This window comes from Eumetopias jubatus, unplaced genomic scaffold (genome assembly GCF_037043125.1).
Source record: "Eumetopias jubatus isolate StellerSeaLion01/CBP00866 unplaced genomic scaffold, mEumJub1_p1.0 scaffold_17, whole genome shotgun sequence".
Classification (NCBI taxonomy): domain Eukaryota; kingdom Metazoa; phylum Chordata; class Mammalia; order Carnivora; family Otariidae; genus Eumetopias; species Eumetopias jubatus.
Genome location: NW_028274823.1, coordinates 33,974,519 through 33,990,655, shown reverse-complemented (window position 1 = coordinate 33,990,655; position 16,137 = coordinate 33,974,519). Strand labels below are relative to the sequence as shown.

Below are 16,137 nucleotides of genomic sequence, written 5' to 3'. Positions count from 1 at the left end.
CTTCTATTTTGTTAGCCTGTTTTAATTATATATGTAATTCTACATTTCTAGTATAGAGAATGAAATGCTGTTTTTTTCCCCATCATAAAACTACCTTATTTATACATTGTGAGGAGGCAAGCGATTTATGGGTTTTTAGATTTGAAACAATTAAGATTATAGTGAAAGATCTGATTCTGGTCAATGATTAGAGTTGGTGGTAGTTGTAAAAACCAAACAAACAAAGTTATTGTTCATTGTATATACTTCTTTATCCCTCCCTCCCCCAAGAGCTAATTGTTAGCGTGGAGTCTTCTGACCCAGTAACTACCTCAGTACAATGATTGAGACAAATTTATATAGAGATGTGAATTGACCCTAAGAGGAGTACCTAAAATCTGAAATGTTTATCAACTTTGGCCCAAATAAGTATACCTAAGCCTGTGGCAAAAGCGGATACCCAGCACTATGTAGGAAAAGGCTCTTTATAGCTCCCCAATGATGGATTCAGAATATGCAATCTTTTAACTGTTTATATGATGCTCTACAGTTATCAGGGAGTTCCATTCGGGATGTTGGGTTTACATAACTTAGTAAAAGCTAGTATTTTGGGGTGCCTGGGTGGCTCAGACGTTAAGCGTCTGCCTTCAGCTCAGGTCATGATCCCAGGGTCCTGGGATCAAGCCCTGCATTGGGCTCCCTGCTCAGTGGGAAGCCTGCTTCTCCCTCTTACACTCCCCTTGCTTGTGTTCCTCTCTGGCTGTCTCTCTCTCTCTGTCAAATAAATAAATAAAATCTTAAAAAAAAAAACTAGTATTTTTTTTGGACACATACAGAAGAAAACATGTAACAGACACATGAGTTGTGAGGCGTGGTATACGTTGGCGAACCCTTTGCCCAGTCTCAGAAATAGAACATTATCAGTACTGTGGAAAATATACCTGTGTGTCTTACTGTCCTTTTTCACCCCAAGAGGTAAAAACTAAACTGAATTCATTTAGTGATTTAAGCAATAGTTTTTGCCAGAACATTTTTCTTACTATTTTATTATATTATTTTAGAGCTTCGTAAAAATGGTATAGTTTGTACTCTTCTGCATCTTGCATTTTTGTTTGTTTTTAAAACTCAGCATTGTTTTTAAGATTCATCCATGTTGATGGATGTAGCTTTGATTTGTGTTTGTTGAGGAACAATATTACATTTAATAACATGCCACGATTTAAGTTTTCCATTCTTCTGCCAGTGGATTATTAGATTGTTTAGGATTTTTGCTCTTTTGAATAGTGTTCCTTGAATGTTCTTAAATAGATCTTCTAGTGCACGTGTCCAGAACTTTCTCTACAGTATGTGGCTAGAAGTATAATCACTGCATGGTAGTATATGCAAGTGTTCAGCTTTATGAGATAGAAACCAAGGTGTGAACATTCTTCTCCCTCCAAATCTGGTATTATCAGATTTCTTAGTTTTTGCCAGTCCTGTTATAAAATAAAAATGTTATTCTGGTTTTAGTTTGTGGGCTCACTAATTATGAATGAGGCTAAATATCTTCTGATAGATTTCTTTATTTGCCATTTGTTTGCCTTCTTTGTGCAATACTTTTTAATAGTTTTTATCTTTTTTATTAGACATTTTATCACTTATGAAAATGATTAGTTGGGGTTCTTTATATTTTCGATGTACGAATCTTTTGTCACTTATTTGTGTTGTAGTTTCTGTTGCATATTTTTTGTTTTTGTTTTTTAGGATTTTATTTATTTGACAGAGAGAGACACAGCGAGAGAGGGAACACAAGCAGGGGGAGTGGGAGAGGGAGAAGTGGGCTTCCGGCAGAGCAGGGAGCCTGATGAGGGGCTTGATCCCAGGACCCTGGGATCATGACCCGAGCCGAAGGCAGACGCTTAACGACCGAGCTACCCAGGCACCCCTTGTGGGGTTTTTTTTTAAGATTTTATTTATTTATTTGAGAAAGAGTGCACATGAGCAGGGGGGAGGGGCAGAGGGAGAGAGAGAAGCAGACTCCCTGCTGAGCTAGGAGGCCGATGTGGGACTCCATCCCAGGAGTCTGGGATCATGACCTGAACCGAAGATGGACGCTTAACCGACTGAGCCACCCAGGTGCCCCAGTTTTGTGTCTTTTTACTTTTTCTATACTGCCCCTTGAATAGAAGTCCTTAATTTTAATATTGTGATTTAATTAAGTTTAAAAAATGATAGTCCTTTGGGTCCTATTTTTAGATTTTTCACTGCTATGAGCTTATTTTAAAATTCTCTTGTATTTCTTTCTAAAACTTTGGAAGTTTATTCACATCTAACTATTTAATCCATTGGGAACTGACTCTTATGTGTGGTAGGGATCCAGTTTCATTTCCCCCCCATTGATAGCCAAGTGTCCCAGCATTTTTTTAAATATATATATATATATATATATATATTAAGATTTTATTTATTTATTTGAGAGACAGAGCCCAAGAGGGGGTAGGGTCAGAGGGAGAAGCAGACTCCCCACTGAGCAGGGAGCCCGACGTGGGACTCAGTCCCAGGACTCCGGGATCATGACCTGAGCCGAAGGCAGTTGCTTAACCAACTGAGCCACCCAGGCACCCTTTTTTTTTTTTTAATGTCAGCTCCATGCCCATTGTGGAGCCCAGTGCAGGGCTCAAATTCTTGACCAGATCTCAAGACCTGAGCTGAGATCAAGAGTTGGATGCTCAACCAAGTGAGCTACCCAGGAGCCCCCTGGCGTCATTTTTTAAATGATCTGTCCTGTCATCATTGATTGCAGTGCCATCTCTGTTTCCATTTATGCTTTTGTGTATTTCTGAGTTGTGTATTGTTTTTCCAATGATCAATTGTATACACACAGACACACACACACATTTTTAAAGATTTATTTAAGTAATCTCTACACCCTATGTGTGGTTCAAACTTACAACCCTGAGGTCCAGGGTTGAAAAACTGAGCCAAGCAGGCACCCCTAGGTACCTTATATTTTGTTGATATTGATATTGCTTTCAACTTTTTTATTTTTAGCTGCTATTGATAAATACAAAGTCAAAGCTGGATTTTGTTTTTTGATCTTACAGATAACCACTTGCTAAACTCTTTAGTTTGTAATTTGATAGTATATTATGGAGTTTGATAGTAATTTGATAGTATATTATAGAGTTTTTAAATACAGATTTTCGGGGTGCTTGGGTGGCTCAGTTGTTAAGCGTCTGCCTTTGGCTCAGGTCATGATCCCAGGGTCCTGGGATCGAGCCCCGCATCAGGCTCCCTGCTCCGCAGGAAGCCTGCTTCTCCCTCTCCCACTCCCCCTGCTTGTGTTCCCTCTCTCGCTGTGTCTCTCTCTGTCAAATAAATAAATAAAATCTTTAAATAAATAAATAAATACATACATACATACATACAGATTTTCATATTGTCTATGCATAATGGCTTTTGCTCTTCCTTTCCAATCCTTCTACCATTTATTTCTCTTTCTTACCTGATTGCACTAAGACCTTCGGTACAAAGTTGAAGAGAAGTGAGAATAGTGGCATCTTTGTCTTGTTCCTGATCTTAAAAGACTATGTTTCTGAAATTTTATTAAGAATGACATTTACTGAGGCAGCTGGGTGGCTCAGTTGGTTAAGCATCCAACTCTTGATTTTAGCTCAGTTCATGATCTCAGGGTTGTGGAATTGAGCCCTGCATCAGGCTCTGTGCTCAGCTGGGAGTCTGCTTGAGATTCTCTCCCTCTTCCTCTGCCCCTCCTCTCTCTCAGATAAATAAATAAATAAATAAATCTTTAAAAAAATGACATTTACTGTAGGTTTTTGGTAGGTGTCCTTAAGTTGTCTTCTAGTTGTCTTTTGTAGTTTCTATTGTGAACAGAATGTTTGACTTTACCATCTTTTTTTTTTAGCTTTGAGATTATCAGAGTTTTTTTTTTCCTTTTTTTCTGTTAATGTATTGAATAACATTTAAGATTTTACAATGTTTGACTACCTTTGCATTCCTGAGACAAATCCAACCTAGTCATGATGTATTCTTTCTTTACAGATTATATTTAGTTTGCTAATATTTTGTTTAGTATATTTCTTTTGTGTTCATGAGTTAGATTGGTCTGTAATTTTACTCTTAAGCTGTTCATGCCCGGTTTTGTTACTAAGTTCATATTGGTCTTACAGATATGATTAAAGATTATTCTCTCTTTCATTCTCAAAAATAGTTGATACAGTGTTGGTGCAATCTGTATCCGGAAAAATTTGGTAGAACTCTCATGTAAAACTAACATGCCATGGGGCATCTGGGTGGCTCAGTCGTTAAGCGTCTACCTTCAGCTCAGGTCATGATCTCCTGGGATCGAGTCCCACATCGGGCTCCCTGCTCTGCGGGAAGCCTGATTCTCCCTCTCCCACTCCCCCTGCTTGTGTTCCCTCTCTTGCTGTGTATCTGTCTGTCAAATAAATAAATACAGTGTTTTTTAAAAAAGTTTTTTAAAAAAGGATTATAGGTAACATCTTAAACTTACAGCAACCAATTTTGAATAATACCAAGTTAGTTTCACTCGTATACACTTATACATCTCTGTCCCTCCTCCTTTATATTGTTATTGTCAGAGATTACATGTTTATACATTGTGTGTCTATTAGCATAAATTTATAAATATTTTATACATTTGTCTTGTGAACCATAGGAAAAAAAAGTGTTGTTACAAACCGAAAGTACAATAATACTGGCTTTGACATTTACCTATGTAGTTAATTTTACTAATGTTATTTATTTCTTCTCATGGCTTTGAGTTACTCTCTGGTTACTTTTCATTTCAGCCTGAAGAGCTCCCTTTAGCATTTCTTATAGCTCAGGTCTGTTGGTAATGAACTCCTTCAACTCTTGTTTATCTAGAAATGTCTTCATTTCTCTTTCATTCTTGAATGATAGATTTGCTGCATATAGAATTTATAGTTGCTACTTTTTTCTTTTAGAACTTTAAATATATTATCCCACTACCTTCTGGCCCCCATGGTTTCTGATGAAAAATTAGTCGTTAATCTTGTTTGTGGTATTTGCTTCTCTCTTGCTGTTTTCTAAATTTTCTCTTTATCCTTGTTTTTTTTTTTTTTTTAAGGTTTTATTTACTTATTTGTCAGAGAGAGAGCACCCACAAGCAGGAGGACTGGCAGGCAGAGGGAGACAGAGAAGCAGGCTCCCTGCTGAGCAAGGAGCCCGATGCGGGACTTGATCGCAGGACCCTCGGATCATGACCTGAGCCTAAGGCAGATGCTTAACCAACTGAGCCACCCAGGTGTCCCCAAATAAATAAATAAAACCTTAAAAAAAAAAAAAAATTTCATTTTAGTTATGCTAGTTTTCAACTCTAGAATTTGTTTGGTTCCTTTCTATAATACTTTTTCCTTGTTGATATTCTTATTTTGTTCATGCATTCCCCACTCCCTATTTCTTTGTGGTTTCCTTTAGTTTACTGGATATGTTTGAGACAGTTAATTTAACATCTTTGAGTAGTAGTTCCACTGTCTGGACTTCCTCAGGGATGTTTTTGTCAAATCTTGCTCCTGTGAATGGTTCATACTTTGTTCTTTCTTTGTGTGTATTGTAATTTTTTGTTGAGACTTGGATATTCTGATTACTATAATGTGGTATTGTGTAAATCTATTAACTCTTCAGTGATTGCTGATTTTTGTTTGTTGAGTGCTAGAGTCATCCATTTGTGATGTTTCCAGACTATTTTGCAAAGTATATAATTCTTTTTGTGTGATGTCACAAGTTTCTGGTTTTTTTTTTTTTTAAGATTTTATTTATTTATTTGACAGAGACATAGCGAGAAAGGGGAACACAAGCAGGGGGAGTGGGAGAGGGAGAAGCAGGCTTCCCGCCAAGCAGGGAGCCTGATGTGGAGCTCGATCCCAGGACCCTGGGATCATGACCTGAGCCGAAGGCAGACGCTTAACGACTGAGCCACCCAGGCGCCGCACAAGTTTCTGTTCTTACTTCTGCAGTCAACTGGTAGCTTGAAAAAGATTTTTTCCTTAAATGTGTGGCTCAAAAAGAGAGACAAAAAGAGTTTTATCTTTTTTTCTTTTAAGATTGTATTTGTGAGAGAGAGAAAACAGAAGCGGGGGGGGTGGTGGGAGTGGCAGAGGGAGAAGAGGGCTCCCAGCTGAGCAAGGAGCCCGATGTGGGACTCAATTCCAGGACCCTGGGATCATGACCTGAGCCAAAGGCAGATGCTTAACCAACTGAGCCACCCAGGCGCCCAAGAGTTTTATCTTTTTTAATGTTCCGGTATACACCACCAGTAGAAGCCACTGCTGCAAGATGACTGAACTGATACAGATGTCTGTGCTGGGCCCTCAAGGCACTGCCAGGCCAACCAAAATTCATAACTCCAAATTTTAGAAAGACATGAGCCCTATTATCCCTCCTGATGCATCAACCACTTCAGAAACGTGGGCTCCTAATCCCCACTGCTATGGAAGGAAGGGCTGAGGACTTGAGGGAAGGTGGTTGGTTTACACCCGTAGACTTATTAGGAAGGATCAGCACTCTCTTCCTTCATGTACTTCCCTGTTTGTTAATAGGTTTCTAGAGTTCTGAACCGGTTGATTACAATTGCTCTTTCCAGCTCAGTTTTTACTTTGGGGAGGAACTGACCTCTAGATCTTACTATTCTTATATTTTCTATCAGTGATGCTTTTGAACTGCAAATTTGATTTAAATTTGTTTTAAATTTGATTAAGGCCAGTTTTTCAATGTTTTATTTTGCCTGGGTGGCTCAGTTGGTTAAGTGTCTGCCTTCAGCTCAGGTCATGATCCCAGGGTCCCAGGATCGAGCCCCACATCAGGCTCCTTGCTGAGCGTGAAGTCAGCTTCTCCCTCTCCCCCTGTTCTTCCCCCTGCTTGTGCACATGTGCACTCTCTCAAATAAATAAAATCTTTTAAAAAAATTAAAAATTTTTATTTTATGGGTAATGACTTTGATGTCATAGTCAATAATTTTTTGCATAAACCACGGTGACAAAGATTTTTCTCCTGTGTTTAGCATGGCTGGATGGCAAACCTTTGTGATACAGGCAAGCCGCAGAGGGGCTGGTAGGGGTAGCATAGCTTGGCTGGTGAGAACTGTCCAGGGAGTACAGGTGAGCTCTGTGGGGCTTACCGAGGGAACTGGTATATCCCTGCCAGCAGGAAGCCTTTGGGATGCTAGTTTCTATATCAAGAGGGCTGCAGAAGCCATCTCCAGGTTGAGTTTGCCAATGCTGCAAATTTTCTGAAAGACTGCATGTCCTGGGCACATGACTGAGTAGAGTTATGCTACCCACTCTGCAGCAGCTGGAAACCAGAGGAGACCTCCTTTCTCCTTCTGTGCCTTTTTCAGTTCCCTCTATTAAGAAAATTTAACAGTTTCATGTTCATTTTGAAGGAGAAATGCTCATAGAAATCCTGTTACTACACACAAGATATCAAATATTATTTAAATTAATAGGCCATCCTTTGAGGCTTGAAATTGTATGTTATAAATATACCAGTCCTCAGTATAATCATTATTAAAAACCTCCAATCTAGAGATCTTATTAAGTAGAGAATTGAGTCACTATATATAGTCTCAGAGATGAAACTTCTAAAGCATCCTAAATAGAAATTACTCTACATTGTCATCAGTTCACTTCCATTGCACACACAAGGAAATGGGAGTGTCTCTTTATTAGGGATTAGTCCACATTCTTTTGTAGGAGTCCATAGATACCTTTCTAAACTCAAAGAATGGCTTTAACATTAGGCTTTAAAAACTTAACTCCTTTTTATCACAATAATTACTTTTAAGAATAGGTATATGATCTTTTGAATGTAGATAAACCAAGTCACTTAGGACTTCAAATAATTTGTAACTATATGTGCAAATTAAAAATTTGCTTAATGATCACTTATATCACAGCTTATAAGAAGGGTTCCTATTCGGTTGGATTCATCGGTACTTTCTGAGGGTGCCCTGGTCATGCTTTATTGATAGATACATATTTTGAATATCATTCCTCCTTATATCTGCTATAGATACTTATTTTGGTTGGTAAGGGCCTAGAGATAAATAAGTAAAATCCTTGATCCTTGTGGGCACCTGGGTGGTTCTGTCAGTTAAGCGTCTGGCTTCAGCTCAGGTCATGATCCCAGGGTCCTGGTATTGAGCCACGCATTGGGCTCCCTGCTCAGCAGAGAATCTGCTTCTCCCTCTCCCTCTGACCCTCCCCCTTCTTGTGCTCTTGTGTGCTTTCTGTCTCAAATAAATAAATAAAAAGTCTTCTAAAAAAAAATCCTTGATCCTTGTACAGGTTTCCTTTAGATTTCAGTGAGAGATAATTTCTTTCCTTTTTTAATCTTTTAAATATTTATTTATTTATTTTAGAGAGAAAGCATAAGCGGGAGGGGCAGAGGGAGAGGGAGAGAGAATCCCAAGTAGACTTCACATTGAACGCCGAGTCTGATGTGGGACTCAGTCCCATGACCCCTGAGATCAGGACCTGAGCTGAAACCAAGAGTCAGACACTCAACTGACTGAGCCACCCAGGCGCCCAGGAGATACTTTCTTCCAAGGCTATTTATTGAGTCTTTGGCACTAAGCTTTCTTGTACATATCTGTCCTAGGAAAACAATTTACATAAACATATATTCTAGCAATGGAGGATCAGTAGATGCCCTGTTATTGCAAATAATAACAAATTATTACTGAAAATAATTAAAGAGTATTTTCCCAAAAAATTTTATTACTTTACCTATTTTATACAGATTCTTTTTAACTTTTTTGTTCTCAGATTCTTGGCTTTTATTACCAAGTACAGGTATAGTCAGTTCTAGTATACTTTGTAACTGATCCAAAGCAGATATTTACATTTTATTTACAGCTATCATTTTTCTCCCAATTTGTTTATCTAGTATCTCTGTTGATAATTTTTCTAGAATTTCTCTATAAGTCAGGTATTCTTAAATAAGTCCTGTTAGTCTAATAGTCAGTTGTATAAGTAGCAGAAATAATTTCATTTAGAGGCACCTGGCTTGCTCAGTTGGTGGAGCACAACCCTTGATCTCAGGGTTGTGAGTTAAAGTCCTGTGTTGGGTGTAGAGATTACTAAAAATAAAAAAATCTTTAAATAATAGAAAGAATTTAATTTAAACGTATTTTGTGTTTGTCTTGGGTATAAACATACTTTAAAAATTATTAAATAGAGCTCTGGTTACCAAAAACACAATTCATGTAACTTTTCTGTGTTTCAGAAACCTTTTTCCAAAAAGGACAAAGGAACTCAAATCAGTTGTTCATAGTGCTCCTGGCTGGAAATTATTTGGTAAAGTCCCTCCTAGAGAGAATCTTCAAAAAACTTCCAAAATCATTCAACAGGTAAGTACTAATATAGCCACGTGGTTTGTCTTAGCTTTTCAAATATTTTTTCTTAATAATCATATTCCACTTTCATTCATACTTTTTCTACATATAAAATTTAGGGATTATTAGATATTTATAGTAACCTTAATTTTTTAAAAAAACACTATTTTCAGTTATCTTTTATGGTTGTGAAAATTCTCAAAAGTGATAGAACATTGATTTTTGTTTTTCCCCTGGTTATTCCTTGGAGAGCTTTTTGGTTTTTTGTTTTTCTTCTTAGCTAAGCAGTCTTACCACGTACTTTGACTTCTAATTGAATATGGTAGCGTTTGCCAGTGGCACAGATTTTATGGATGCAGGGAGTTGTCAATCGGTGAATCAGTAGAAAGCAAAAGCTGAGTAAATTTTGAGGTTGAACACCTTCTTTGGTCACTTTTCTGGTGTTCTGACTGAACCAAGGACTTTGTGAGATAGGTGGATGTATAATCTGTTTCTAGTAATTTTGGAGTCAGTTCTTCCAATATCTGTATTAATGTACATGTTCTGAAGCTCTTAAGAATTTCAGATCTTGCTTGACTCCTGAACTTGGGCTCCATCAGTACTAGGAGATAAGTGAGACTGGATCAGTTTGCAGGCATTTCTAAGTTCTGAGAAGTTGTTGCTCAGAAGGAGATATGTATGTAATACATTTCCTATCTCTCTCCTTCCCACTTGTAGTTTTTCAGATTCAACACAACCATTGTGTATAAAAATAATCACATCAAGACAATAACCATTATTCAAATTGGAAAAAATACCTTCCATTAAGGATTTAGTATTATTCCTTTTATTGCTCAAAGAAAAACTGGTTTCCCTGGTAATAGAAGAAAAATTTTAAATCTCTAAAAACATTTGTTGTAGTTAGTTTTATTTACAATTAAAATATTGACTAGTTTATATAGCTACTGGGACTTGAAACTGTAGTGTTGTGTTTTCCAGCCTGTGAACCTGGGTACTCCATGTGCTACAGCTAAGGCACTGGGGAACAGTGGCTGACTCAGTGATACTCCACGTCTGGTGGTTACAGTGCAGACTGTTAGCTTGAAATTATACACAATTTTGACATTAAATGGCACTATATTTTTTTTCTGTGGCATCATATCTTTGTAAATCTGGTTTTCTGAGGTTGCTGTGATGAAAATCAGATAACTGTGCAAAAATCAGTGTTCAACAGGAAATGAGTGTGATCAGGTCCAATCTGATTTCAAGATTTGTGAAATTATACAGTGCACAAGAAGCATACATGCCTAATTAGTAATTGTGGTTATTTAAGAATGAAAACCTTTTTCCCTTCAATTTATGTGTATTTTTTCAAATGACTACTAAGTGGTAGGACATTAATCCTTATTAAATTGTTGGGCATAACTACTTACTAAACAGAATACTTAGGTATTTCTATTGGTTTAGGGGAAGACTTGAAAAAATTAATGGTATGCTAAGGGTACTGCTACCCAGGAAAGTTTGGGAATTTTTGCTATCGCAACATCTTAAATTTTAACTTTTTTTTGTAAAGTCTGAAAGTAACTTCTCTTGTCTAGAGTTTTCCAGAAGACCAAGTTCGCCCTCTAGAGGCAAAACAGTGGTCTTGCTATTGAAGGTTTGTATTCTTGACTTTATGATAGTTTACGTTAAATATGCATGTGCATACTTTTATATCTTTATGTAAACTAACATTCTGCAACAGGTCTCTAAGTAAATTACTGGTTGGATAATTATCGGTTTACTTATATGCTGTATACTTTTAGCCATTTTCATTTTGGAAAGCTAAGATGTCACATTCTCTCTTTCATATATATTGTGTGAAAATTTGATGAGGGATCAGGAAAAGAACAACTCGTATTTTCATGTGGGACGAGGGAGTGGAGTTGATGCAGTTGCTCTCCTCTGTAGTCCTTTGGCCTTTTAGAAATGATGATATCTCCTACCTGCTACTTTTAATTTTTGAACTTTCCAGTGATGTGTAGGTTAGTGTGTTATTTGGGTGCTTTTTCCATGATTGTTTGTTTTCTGGGAGGTACGATAGATAGTGAAGTCTTTGTTCTTCTGATCCTTCCCCCCCCTCAAAATATGTATCTCCCCATGAATGGAGCCTGTTTCTGCCTCTCCCTTTCTGCTTTCTCTTTCCCTGTTTGTATGTTTGTGCTCTCCTCCCCATTTGTCTGACTTTGCTCTGCTCTTCCCTGCAGTTGTCATTTTCAAGGTGGGCATGATTTTCTTTTCTTAGTAACAATAAATTTATAACTTTGTGTCACTGTTTCCACTTGAAAACATGTTTTTCACAGCCCTGACTTTTAAACTCTTTAAAACATTATGAAAATAAAAGTTGTTTGAGATCCTTTACCATGTACTCCTTTTGAATGAATATTATATGTTGAGAGTCAGAAATCAAAAATGAAGGATCAGTAAAGACATGAAGAATGTTAGGGCACATCTTTCATTCATTCTTTCTTTTTTTTAAAGATTTTATTTGAGAGGGAGTGCTCGAGTGCGGTAGGGGGAGGTGTGGGGAGAAGCAGAGGGAGAGGGAGAAGCAGCCTCCGTACTGGGCTTGGAGCCTGATGTGGCACTTGACCAGAGTTGAAGGCAGATGCTTAAATGACTGAGCCACCCAGGCGCCCCAGGATACATCTTTCATGTTTTAGGGAAGGGCCTTATGCTATTCAAGCTGTAGAAAATGAAGGGAGCTAGTAATTCCAGTGTAAAAGTGCCTGAAAAAGTGAGGCAGTGCTAAAAATACAGAAGGAAAGTACATTCTGCTGGGCTTTCTAAGGATTCCTTACTTGCTTTTTGAGGGGCAAAATAGTAAGATTTATTGAGAGATTAGAGGATGAGGAGTATTTCATAGGATAATAATTTTTTAAAGCAGATATTCAGAAAGGAGTTGATATATTCTTAAGTATGACTATATTATTGGGCCAGAATTTTCTTTTTAGTAGAAAGACCTCTATAAGATTATAAAGTAACTATATAGAAAATTAAGGTTTTATTTACAAACTTTTTTCTTAATTATTAATTATACAATTAACACATGATTACATTCTCTATAAAAATGTAAGACATTATAGGAAGATATGTCTCATATCACTTTCCCTTCACATTTTTAGGCCTTTTAAAATTCATTTTTTGTGTGGAAGCACATATAATTATGTGTGTATATTTTTACGTATATGGTGTTATATATATATTTTTTTTACTCCAAGAACAGAATGTTACTATATATATATAAATTTTTTTGCCTTATTTATCTTTCCTTGTTTTGCACCTGTAACTTTTCAGAGATACATGAAGTTCATAAGTGAAAGATATTTGTAGGTTAAATTTTTTTTTTAATTATAGTAAATTTTATTAAAGGTCTGATCAGTTTTAGTGCTTTTCATGTTAACATAAAGCAACATAAAAATCATTTTAGGATAATAGCAAAGTCCAGCTGACTCACGTTTGGCATTTAACTTGAATCAGTTCCCAGATCACATGAATATTCATAATATTATTTTATGAGGATTATCACATGTGTTCTCTTGCAGGTGTGAAATTCCTGCTTGTGGCCTTTTGAACCAGTTGGTGAGCCATGTTAAAAATTGCATCTATTAATAATAAATAGTATTTCAGTTATATTGTAATTCAATTGACCTAAGTTTTTGGTTTTTCTAAATTAATTGGCCAAAGTTGGAATGTAGCTACATTGTCGTCTGATCTCCAAACTGCAAGTAAGAATGATTACAAAGGAGCCATGTTATGTATAATTGTAACATGATTGCATACTACATTGAATATACCCTATTTATATCAAACTGACAGATCTTTTTTTGCTAGATACTGTTTTTATATTGGCATCTTTAAATAAGAAAATGAGATTGTAATACTTAGATGATGTTTCCAGTTTTTCATCACTCATGTCTTTTTCTGAGTGAAGTTCAGTTGAGAGGTTGAAACACTTTCACATAACTTTTGATAGGTAAGGGAAAAAACTTTTAAGACACTGATTTCTTAATCTGAGCACTTTAAAATGTCTTAAAAATCTAAAAGAATAGGTCGCTCTCCTCAGTTAAGCCATTGCCTTTGAAATGTTTTACTGCAGGAACAATAACATTATGAAAAGGACTAGAATATGTGTGCTTTGTGAGCAGTACTTAAATATATAACATTGTGAACGTGTTAGAGCTTAATATTCTGGTTAATAACTTGATTGGTGTGTGCAGCATTAGAATATTTGAAAACAATTTGTTGGCTTTAATTATGCTTAAGTATAGATACCTTTGGTGTAAAATTTGAGTAGTGCAAAAAGTACCTACTTCCTTATTTGTGGTTAAATTGTGGAGGGGCTGGACTGTGTTCAGAATTTATTTTTGAAAAGTCCTTAAAATTGTTACACCCTTGCCTGTTTTATTTTCACCTTTGTTACCTAGTGTAATGTTGCCTTGAGAAGCTAGTCAATAACTACCTTTCTGGCTGCATGTGTGTTCTTTATTTTATAGTTAATGATAAAATATTGTCTTTCCTATGTGTGAATAAATTGATTTCATAAAAGTTAATTTGTATGGTCTGAAGGTTGAGAGAGGAATTCATAATAGCTCAGCCTGTGCTTCTTGGAGAGGAGAAAAGTATAAACCTTAAGAAAGAAACTTGCTTTGGTTAAAGAAAATTAAAAGAATAAAAGCAGTAAGTTCTCACAAATTGAACTGGGTGGGATTTGGAGGAAAGTTTTTTGCTATCATCAGAGACAGAGACTTGGAAAAGGGTTACAGTCTGAAAATACTACCTGTTATTTGATTCTGTAAATACAGTTTGTATCAAAGTTATATTAAAAGTTGTATTCATTCTGTCTTTATGTCAGACTTGTATATGATGTTAGGCATCAAATTAGACTAAACAAACAAAATTGTGCTAATAACTTTACCAAAATGAAGTTTACTAAGGCATTCCTGTTTGCCAAAGGGCGATTAAATGTTTTGCCCCAAGGTTTCAATTAAGATTGAGTTATGTGATGGATTTTATTTCTCCTACTTCACAGATTCTGGAATAAAATTTAGAATCAGTAAAGGCATCATAATTGGCTTTATCCTCTCTACTCCAAGTGTTATGGTTTCCTGGCTCTTGGATCAAGTTGTGTAAGAGAGCCTCTTTATCTTGGGCAGGCATGGTCTTGAGGTGGTAGAGAGGTCCACATGGGAAGTTACTTCCATTTCTAAAACATTATTCTGGCTGTCTATAAACTATTCATAGCATATAGAAATATTGATGCAGCTTTTTTTATTTTTTTTAAAGATTTTTATTTATTTTTTTGACAGAGACAGAGCGAGAGAGGGAACACAAGCAGGGGGAGTGGGAGAGAGAGAAGCAGACTCCCCACTGAGCAGGGAGCCCGATGCGGGGCTCGATCCCAGGACCCTGGGATCATGACCTGAGCCAAAGGCAGACGCTTAATGACTGAGCCACCCAGGCGCCCTGATTGATGCACCTTTAACATTAGCTCCTTTAGGGAGTTGTTCTCACTGTCTACTGAAACTCAAAGTCAAGTCAGTTTATGTGTCAGGCTATTTTGGTTTTCATGTTGTCTTTGGAAGAGAAGCTCCTATTTTATTCTTTACTCTCCCCAGTTCTAGTATTTTACTTCTTTAAGAAGCTATTCCAAGACACTGGCCACCCTGCCTTTGAACCTATAGTCTGATCTTTTCTCACATTTCTCTCCTAGTCACCTTCTTTCTGGTAGATAACCTTTAGCTACAGAGCCCAAGACATCAGAGTGTGGCAGAATACCATTCTGCTACCAGTTAACAATGTCACCTCATGTTAGCAAACTCTAAGCCTTTTCTCTAGCAGATATTGAAGGACAAAATTCTTGAACTGATTCTAGATTCTTCTCTAGGATTGTCTGGCTTTTATTTCAGTAAATTCATAATTTATTCAACATACATTGACTGTGTATGTTGGTTCAGGTTCTTGGGATATAAATATGAGTCCTAGCCTTTGAATTATTCCGGTATAACTGTGGGGGGAGACATAGCTTCATATATAATTTTAATGATTTTGAGTGCTATAGTAGAGTTGTGAACTAAGTATAAGAGTACATATGAAAGAATAGTTAATTCTTTTCAGGGATGACATAATAAGTTGTGTTCTGAAGTATACTAACTGGTAGGAGTTCATAAGGTAGACAGGATGGGGAAAGCCATCCCAGAAAGAGGAAATTGAATGAGCAAGCAGGAATGCACAAGACTTTTTTAGTTAGTAGGCTAGTATATCAGGGATATAGGATAGATGGTGAAAGGTCATTAGCCACAAGATTAGAGAGTTGGATTTTGTCCAAAATACCTTTTTTAAAAAACATTTTATTTATTTATTTATTTATTTTAATGATTTTATTTATTTGTCAGAGAGAGCACAAGCAGGGGGAGCAGGCAGAGAGAGAAGCCGGCTCCCCACTGAGCAAGGAGCCCGATGTGGGGCTCAATTCCAGGACCCTGGGATCATGACCTAAGCCGAAGGCAGATGCTTAACTGACTGAGGCACCCAGGGGTCCCCCAAAATACTTTTAAATAAGGTACTGAGACATCAAATTCATATATTAGAAAAGTAATTCTGGAGGCATTATAGAAGCTAAATTAGAAAAAAGTGGGTTGGCAAACAAGGACATTAAGATTTATTGTAATAGTCTATGATTCTGGTTCCTAAATACAGTGGATTACCTAGAGAATGTGTTAAAAATACAGCCCCATACATTGAGTTCCTAATGTCAGATTTGT

The 16,137-nt window shown here is 36.8% G+C and overlaps 1 protein-coding gene across 1 annotated transcript in view; it reads left to right on the top strand.

Annotated features, from left to right (window-relative positions):
* TBC1D12 (TBC1 domain family member 12) overlaps positions 1-16,137 on the top strand; it is a 96,567-nt gene that overhangs the window by 26,617 nt on the left and 53,813 nt on the right. Inside the window, exon 2 of the mRNA XM_028098931.2 lies at positions 9,247-9,370. Within this exon, the coding sequence (XP_027954732.2) occupies positions 9,247-9,370 (124 nt within the window). The remainder of the gene's footprint in view (positions 1-9,246; positions 9,371-16,137) is intronic.